Source organism: Poecilia mexicana, unplaced genomic scaffold, assembly GCF_051168715.1.
Source record: "Poecilia mexicana isolate PSO_F unplaced genomic scaffold, ASM5116871v1 scaffold_4, whole genome shotgun sequence".
Lineage (NCBI taxonomy): Eukaryota > Metazoa > Chordata > Actinopteri > Cyprinodontiformes > Poeciliidae > Poecilia > Poecilia mexicana.
The window spans coordinates 19,587,883-19,596,921 of record NW_028263373.1 but is presented as its reverse complement, the minus strand read 5'-3'; the positions used below and the strand labels follow the sequence as shown (position 1 = coordinate 19,596,921).

General features: G+C 35.9%; 2 protein-coding genes across 2 annotated transcripts; both read left to right on the top strand.

Moving 5' to 3' along the window:
- The first annotated feature begins 978 nt into the window (after positions 1–978).
- On the top strand, positions 979–5,148 carry bphl (biphenyl hydrolase like). The gene is made up of 7 exons (XM_014981208.2): positions 979–1,213; positions 2,402–2,505; positions 2,593–2,759; positions 3,481–3,634; positions 3,733–3,864; positions 4,019–4,142; positions 4,228–5,148. The coding sequence occupies exons 1-7, from the start codon at positions 1,131–1,133 to the stop codon at positions 4,316–4,318; spliced, it is 855 nt and encodes a 284-aa protein (XP_014836694.1). The 5' UTR covers positions 979–1,130; the 3' UTR covers positions 4,319–5,148.
- Positions 5,149–5,349: 201 nt separating this feature from the next.
- psmg4 (proteasome (prosome, macropain) assembly chaperone 4) lies at positions 5,350–7,498 on the top strand. The gene is made up of 3 exons (XM_014981210.2): positions 5,350–5,653; positions 5,758–5,833; positions 7,152–7,498. The coding sequence occupies exons 1-3, from the start codon at positions 5,477–5,479 to the stop codon at positions 7,271–7,273; spliced, it is 375 nt and encodes a 124-aa protein (XP_014836696.2). The 5' UTR covers positions 5,350–5,476; the 3' UTR covers positions 7,274–7,498.
- Positions 7,499–9,039: the final 1,541 nt, after the last annotated feature.

Genomic DNA, 9,039 nt, shown 5'->3' with positions numbered 1-9,039 from the left:
AACTTGTAGTGTTCCATATCTAAATAGTACAGCATGCTGTGATTCAAATATTTAATATTGTAGTTCAGCAGTATTTGTGCAAAGCTCAACATACAGCTGAATGCAACATCATTAGATCAAATGTAGTCTCTCTGCATTTGATCTTGGGTTGACCACTTAGCCCATCTCTGCCGTTTTTATTCTCTCTGCCCACCATTGATGTATTATTTGCAATTATGGCTGTCATTAACTTTGTATACTCTGTTTTTCTTTGAAAGTAAACCTAGCCCGTTGGTTTTCTGTGTGAGTTTTAATTGTTGTCCTGCCTTCTCAGCTTCTGCTCAATCACGGCAGATGGCTGCTCATGCTGAGCCTGGTTCTGTTGGGGTTTTCCCTATTAAAAGGAAGTAGTTCCTTCCAACTGAGGAATCTTTTTTTAAACAGTTCATTATCTATTTTTAATGTTTTTGTACCACTGGTAGGTAATTTTTTAAGGTAGTTTCATTCAACACGGAAGGTTCATTGTGGCTTGAAATAAAACAAAGGTTTCATTCTATTGCCATTAATCTTCAACTCTCTCAGATTCTGAATCAGACTTAAGTTTTGGCCCAATACTCAAAAGCATTAAATTTACCATTAAAGTATGTATTGGTAAAGATAAATTACTCTAAACTTAAATCTCCTGGTGATACGAATACTTTTGGGTGCAACTGTATGCCTGGAAAGTGCCATAAAATTATACGTTTTATAAATCATTATTCCATTTAATAAAGTATATTGAACTCACCTTTCTTTAATGCCCACACAAAAGAAAATACATATTTAAACATGTAATTTCTTAGAGTGATTACTGTACAAAGTCAAACTTAAGAAATGAAACTTTTCAAGTAATGCACTTAAATCAAAGCAAAACATATTTTTCTGGATTGGAATAAAGTAAATTAAACGGTCTTGGTCCTTCCCGTACTTTCGCTTTAAATTTCCCTGACGTGAACACTCCCAAACCTCACTCAGTGACTCGCTGCTGCTACCCGGATTTCCTTTGAAAACACCGACATGCAGCTCATGACTGAGAGGACTTTGAACAATCTTAAACCGCTTTAATCCAACCTGCAGTAGTTGACCGTGTGGCTGCAACGCTTATTGACTAAATGGCCTTGCTTTTGTTTGGAAGACGTTTGTTTAAGTGCAGCAGAGACGTCGGGAAGATCATGGAGGCGTCGCAGCTGTACTGGTAACTGTTTGCATTGCACTGCATTCAGTAGGAGAACGTCTAATGTTCAAAGTTCTTCAAACTGACTCAAAAACAGATGAGAAGTTCGTTCGGACAGGTCTAGCTTTGGGGCTAGGTGCTTCTGTTTTTACGTCAATGATTTTTTTTACATCCACTAGATGGCGCAATTTCTTTAGATGCACAAAGAATGATGAAAGTTGCCAAAATCACCAGGAAACCACCCAAAACTCCTTTCGAGTTTAACTTGCAATTATTTCATAGGGGATTCACGTGTATTTTCTAATTAAGTTATTGGTTTTTTTTTTTTAGGTTAATGCTTTAATTTCTGTTTAGGAATTACATGGTAAATTTAACTTAGTTCTACTTTTAATTTATTTCGTTCATATTGTGGACAGCACACCTTTTTACTCCTTAAAACAGTCTGCTAGAGTTTATCCTAAAATCATTTAAAGATTGTCAATTTTAGAAAAACTTCTAGCTTGTTTAGTTATTCTGTTGTAAAGCATTATTTAAATAAGATAAAATATTTCTTCCCAAAAAGGAGCGTCCGCATGCACGTCTCTGATGACATCACATGAAGCATATAGCAATCATTGTAAATTAATTTAGATTTTTCTTTTTTTTTTTGTCACATTTAAAGGTGTTTGAGACATATGTGAGAACACTTAATTTTAGAAAAAACTTGATAACAGTAACAGTAGGTTGTAAAGAGAATTAGAGCTGATTGGAATAGCTTGATTTCCTTATCAAAGATTTTAAGCACTCGTGTGGAGCCAAGCTATTACAAAAATAATATTGTCAGGTCAATGAGTTTCATTATAATGATTTTTTTTTAAAAACTTCCAGTGTTTCCTGAAGAACTCTGTGGAGGAAGTGTACTTAGCCAATAGTCTGGCTACAGTCTGGAAGAAAGTTTTCAATAAAAAGGAGCAATGGCTTAAAATGTTTACATTGTATTGTATTGCATTAAGAAACTAATTTATGAAACTTGTAAAAAACTTGACATTCTTGCCCTGCAAAGTGTTTTGACCCTTTTCTGAACTCCTTGAGATTATTATGCTACACTTTTGTTCTCTGCTTCACAAAATAATTCACACTACTCCGTGCAGTCATGTGTCCTTCAGATCCAAACACGTTTTTAAGCGTCTGTTCTCGTGTTTCCTCAGACGTTGTTTTGTTTCTCTGCAGCTCTTCAGCTTCCTCGGGCAAGCAGCGTGTTAACAGCGTTGATCTGTACTACGAGCAAACAGGACAAGGGAAACATGCTGTTCTTCTTTTTCCTGGTGCCCTGGGTAAATACAGACCCACAATCTGAGCATAAGCCTTAATACCTTGTGTACAACAGATCTGCCTTTTTTTCTTCTTTTTTTTTACCACAGGAAGCACAAAGACAGATTTCGGTCCACAGCTGAAGTCTCTGAACAAAGAGCGTTTCACTGTGGTGGGGTGGGATCCCCGTGGATATGGGCAATCCCGTCCTCCAGATCGAGACTTCCCTTCTGACTTCTTTGAGAGGGATGCAAAGGATGGAGTAGATCTGATGAAGGTGACTTATGATCCCACTGTTTTAAAGTGCTATATAAATAAACTTGCCTTGCCTTGCCTTAACTGTACAGAGCCATTTTCTGTGTGTTTCAATCCTCTTCCAATAAATACAGCAAAGAAATAAAAAAACACTCTTTACATAAAACATAGTTCATGTTCTGATTACTTCTTTCCAAAGAATTATGAAAGATGGTCAAAAACTTGTCTTAAAGGGAAGGAAAACAACATGGTTAAGAGACAACAAATGGCATACATTAGTACTTTAGTGGCTAACAATCCTAATAAAATCTTTGCTTTCAGTGCCTTCTTTTTGTCAGTACAAAATTTCTGCTGATGTTCAGGTATCACTTCTTTAAATTAGTTGTTCTTTCCAGACATTGTCTCTGTATTGTTTTATGCATGATATATTAGCTTTAACAGTGACTAATTTTTCCTCAGTGTCTGAGCAAAATGAGGAAGAGTGGGTGACTTTAAGTATTGAAACGCCCCTCCTGTACACATGCAACATTAGCAGCATTAGGTCGAAATGACTTTCTAGAGCTTGTCAACATTGTAATTCTTGTTTAAAAAGTGAGATGTCTCATCTGTCTTAAAGTATATATAAAACTATATTATCACTTATGTGTGTATCACAAAAATGTATACTATTTTTAAAGGTTATTATGGAAATATTTGTAAAAATATTTCTTCATTGGTATTTTGTTCATATTTTTTTTTAACAGACTCTAGGTTTTAAGAAATTCTCTTTGCTGGGTTGGAGCGACGGGGGAATCACTGCTATGATTGCAGCTGCAAGGAACCCTGAGCTGATAAATAAGATGGTCGTCTGGGGATCTAATGTCTTTGTTACTCAGGATGACCTCAAACTTTACAACAGTACTCCAGTTTTTATTGTCCAAAATAGCTGCCGGTACAAAAGTAGACACTGTTTCTTAAGTATTGATTGTATATTTCTTGTTTCTGGGAATATCCAGTGGTCCGTGATGTCTCCAAGTGGAGTGCAAGAATGAGGCAGCCCATGGAGGAAGTGTACGGAGCAGAAGCATTTGCCAAAATATGGGAGAACTGGGTGGATGGCATTGCTCAATTTGCAAAGAGACCAGAAGGTGAAGAAAACCATGTTGTTACAGAAGCATAACAACTGAAATTAAACTAAAATTTCATGCCTATTTTAAAAAACAGGAAATGCATAAAATAAATATTTTGATGTCTTATTTTGTATTTTAGGCTGAAATAATTATTTTTGAATTTCATGTTTAGGAAATATCTGCATGGAACTTCTACCTCTTATCAGTTGTCCAACCCTGATCATACATGGAGAGAAAGACCCTATGGTCCCCAGCTTCCACCCTCAGTACCTTCACAAAAACATAAAAGCATCACGGTGAGACCATGTTCCAACCAATAACTTTCAGTGCATTAGATTTATTGTAACAATGAGCTAAAACATTTTTCCCCCCTAAATCTAGGTTGCATCTAATGCCAGAGGGAAAGCATAACCTCCATCTGAAGTACGCGGAGGAATTCAACAAACTAGTTGAAGACTTCCTGAAAGACTGAGGCAGATCATTAGTTGTTTTATAGCCTGCAAACAGTCATGGCGAAGAAAATCTTCATCTTGGATCCGTTTGTTTAATTTTCTCAAATTGTCTTTTTTTTTTTTTTCTTTTTTACAAATAGTCTCAAGTCCACAGCTTTTAATTCTAATGAGTGCTAGTTGTTGACTGCAAACTCAACAATGAGATTTTGTCAATCATACAGCAACAACATGGTGAAAAGAGAAGGCTCATTGCTTCAAAGAATAGTGAACCTCGCCATATTAATAATGGTTACACAAGCATCTGTTATGATTGGGAGCCCTTTTCAGATTTGAGCAGGCTGGACAGATATGTTACGTTAGTAAAATCTAAAAACTTATCTTAGTTTGATGATAAAACTAGTTTGATTATCTGAAACATTTAAATGTGACCAAAAAAGAATACATTTTTATATGTGGAAACAATTGTTATAGAACTATGAAATTAAATGAGTTAATCTCTTAGCACATGATTTCCTATCTTGATCTGATATTTAGGAAAACAATTGGGGGTGCTGTGGTGGCGCAGGGGAAAAGCACGATCCTTATATTGATGCCATAATCCTTTTGGCGGTGGTCGCAGGTTTGATTCCTAACCTAGTGACATTTGCCGCATGTCTTTCTTCACTTTCCTGTCTAACTACTTTCAAATAAATGCCAAGAGCCAACAAAACCTTTAAAAAGGAAACAATTATTTCATTACTTTCGGAATATAACTTTCTTCAAGAAGAAAGCAAAGCTTTTTTAGTTTTGTTGCCAAAAGGTTGGTCTGTTGCTGTTATTGAAATAAAAAAATATGTTCTACAAAAGCAAACTAAGGGCCATAAGTTAAATTTTTTTTTAATTGCCTAAATGTGTAATGTATGCACATTCAACATTTGGTAAACATTTCATTGCAATATTTTCCAAAAGTAATTATTTTTATTTGTTGCAGTTTGTGCCGGTGTTCTGAGTATATGTGCTACCTCGTCAGATTTTCCCAAGGCAGGGCGGATTAATGGGTAACGGAACACCGGAGCTAGCCCGTTGCATCTAAAATCGATTGGTTTGGTCTGCCATTTCCCCACTGTAACCAGGAAGTACCTCCTGTTGTTTCACACGGGTCGTCATTTTCCAATGTTAGCATTACAAAGTGCGTCAAAATGACCGAAATGCTGAACGGTACGGACTTCGGGGGAATTTCGGTGCATAATTTCTCCGAGAAGATTCTGGAGCAGGTCGTCCACTTCCACGTGATGAAGTTGAACGAAGGCTTTTTCCTTTGGGTCGGTTCGGCTCCTGCTCTATCCAACCTAGCGGTTTCAATGAGCAGCAAATATGTGAGTAAATGGGTTAATTCAGCATCTGTGTTTCCGCTTCTCACTGATGTTTTCCGAGTTCACTTCATGTTTTTTTAATTTTTTTTTTTTTTATGTTTTTTTAGGATTCGATGCCGTTATCTACATTGGTGATGGGAGATCCGTCAAATACTGCAGCAAACTCTTTGGCACAGAGGCTAGGTAATGTATAGTATTAATTTAATGTTTTATCACAATGTTTCTGTACTCGGGTGTAATAAGTCTGAGAGTTAAAGCTTGTATTAGATTAAACGAGATTTTCATCTGCACTGACGATTTTGTATTTTTCAGCTATTTTTGGCTGGATGCACAGATTTTGATAATAATGCCTTTTACTGTGCTTTGAAAATTGTTGAAATTAAGCTTAGCAGCATTTGATGTTTCAAGTTCTTTCGAAGCTGAAAGTGATATTGACATTGATGCTGATGCAACCTGAGGAATAAGTACTAGTTTGCCTGTTGTATAACAGCAGTGATAGTACCAGCTTTTGCTTTTCCGTCATATGTTACATATAGATAACGAATATCAAATTTAACACTAAGTCATCCAAGTAATACAGGTAAATAGTATGAACTAACAAATGCATAAAGCATAACAAAAACATTGCAGTTTCTGGTGAGTGATATAGTAAAGACCCACTGTTTGTTCTCTTTATATTGCAAAAATTGCACACAAGCATGAAATTAGGTGCACATGTTGACAGCATCATTACTCATCATTTTGAAGGAGGTGTGCCCTGTTTAAACCAACTAGTTTGGTGTTTTTCTGACTGTGGAAGTGAAATCATAAGAGCTGTCTGAAGCCTTCAGAAAAAAGATTGTAACAGCCTGAGGTTGGTAAAAAAAAAAAAATTAAGAGGTTTCAAAAGACTTTTAGATCATTCATTCAGTTGTATGCAAAATAGTCTTAAAGTTTTGAAAATTCAAAACGACTGCCAGCATGCCCAGGCCTGATTGTTTAATCAATATCACCCTGAAAGCAGACCACAAGATGCTGAAAGAAATTTCCAAACCCTTGCTTGTTGAATTAATGAATTGTTAATATTTTTTGTTTCCTTAAACTTCAGTAACTTTAGCAATCTTTTTTGTGCAACTCGCATACTAAGCATTGCTGCTCAAACTACAAATGCATTTTGCAATAAGCAGGCATTCCAATTGTACAAGATTAATTGCAACAGAAGCAATGTTGCAACAAAGAAATACTCAAAATCCCTCGTCTTTATTAGGATCAACCCTTTGTATGTCAATAATTTTATAGAGTATACCTTACTGTATAACCTGATTTCTCAGGTTAAATTCCCACCATATTTTTAAGTCATGTTTTTAATTACCACAGCTCTAAGCATAAGTTGCTTTAAAACCCCCTCTAACTTCCAAATGCTTTCTTCCCTCACATACACAGTTCATGTATTATTTTTGAACATTAGCCAGTGAGTTTGTCTAATGAACCAAGTGAACAAATATCTGTGTTTTCTTCACAGCAAAGAGGACCAAAAAGCAAGTTTTTGTGAGTTACAGTCTTCCGATGACAGACTCCAGCCTGAGTTTGTTGGTGGAAAACCGGATCAAAAAGGAGCTGGAGCTTCACCCTGAGAACTTTTAGAAGCACGTCACCCCTTTAAGACATTTACTTTCCTTACATCAACACCTGCTTATTCTTTTCATTGTCCTGCAACCAAACTCCCAAAACAAAACAGACACAGAAGCAGTCACATCCACTGTTCTTTTATTGACATAATAAATTAAGTGGTTTATTATCAAAACATGTAGGCCTATGGCTTTTTGTACAAATGCATCTTATTAAAAAAATAACACTTAGAAAACAGCATTAGAGACTGAGTTTTTTTTGTGTTTGTTTTCTGTTTTTCATTGCTTTACCTGTTAAACATACAAACCAGTAAACCCATACAAGACTAATATGGTTGGAATAACTGTTTGGAATAGTAGGCTGGTTCATCTAGTTGATGTGCTTCTAAACATGTGAAGATCAAGATCCATACATTATGAATGAATGGCACATGTACAAATCCTACTCGGTATTCACATAGTATAAATGTTCACAGTTACAACTAGGCCAGTTCTACCTACACTGCTGTACTCTAATCGCCACACGTGTTTAATTAAAAAAAACAAAAAAAAAAACAGTATTTTATTGTGCTTTCTGACTAATGTTAAACATGGAAACGGCAAGATTATAACAGTACTAAAATACATAGAAGAAACAGTGACAATTGGAGCGGAAATATTTGCTAATGAAGGAGGTAATTCAAGCAACAAGTTTGCTCTTGGCATCATTAGAAAATAAATACTGGATTTCTTCAGTTACATCTCATCTTAAATCTGTAAAAAAAAACAAAAAAAAAAAACACAGAGCCAATGAGATAAAGCCAATGAAATGCTGAGATGCATCATTTAGACATACAGCAGTACACCGCCCTAATATCCGTTCAGCTCTCAGATTTGTCTCGTCATCAAGTCTCAAAAGGCTACACGTAAAAGTCTGCCGTGGTCTCCGGCTGTTTGTAACGTCCGACAGCCGTCATATGTCCCCCTGACAGTGTTAGTCTTTATTTAAAGATCGGCATCTACGCCGACCGCATCTCTGAGGATAAAGTGCCACAAATGGACTTCAATTAGTGGACACGAGAAGGGGAGAAAACATACATGTAAAACTATTAAAACCATTTGTGCCCTTTCATGCAAAAAAAAAAAATAAAATAATTATGGTAGATTAAGCCTGTATTTCCAACATATTGGCTAAAAATTCACAAACACTTGATTGTGTCTTTGACATTTAGTGCAAAATAATGTGAGAAACTCTTTGCCCCCTTACAGATTTCTTCTGTTTTTGCTTTTGTTTGTCACACTTGTTATACTAAAACCATAAAACAAGTTTTATGTCAAAGATAACCTGAGTAAAACACACTTTTCAAATTATTTCATATATTTAGGGCGCAACCGGTCCCTTTCTTCTTTTTAAATAATGACCGCTATGATCAGATACATTTTCTGAAAGTTGAGTTCAATTTCATCAAGCCTGATTAGCTTCAGACCAGTAGAATCAAGAAATTCCTTTAGGGGAAGTTTAAAAGCATGAAAAATGTTAAATGATCTAAAAAAAACAACACACACATTGAACTGATCTACAGAAATTTATGATCAGATTGACACCTATGGGTTTGGAGTGGGTGATGAAACCATTTCTAAGGTTTTATGACACCAAGTAACCATATTGTCCACAAATGGAGAGAACAATGAACATCGGTGAACCAGAATCACAAAGAGCAGCTCAACCAGGTCACAAAAGAACCCAGAACATCTGGAAGCACTGCAGACCTTTGTGTTCATCATGCAACATTTAAAAGGAGG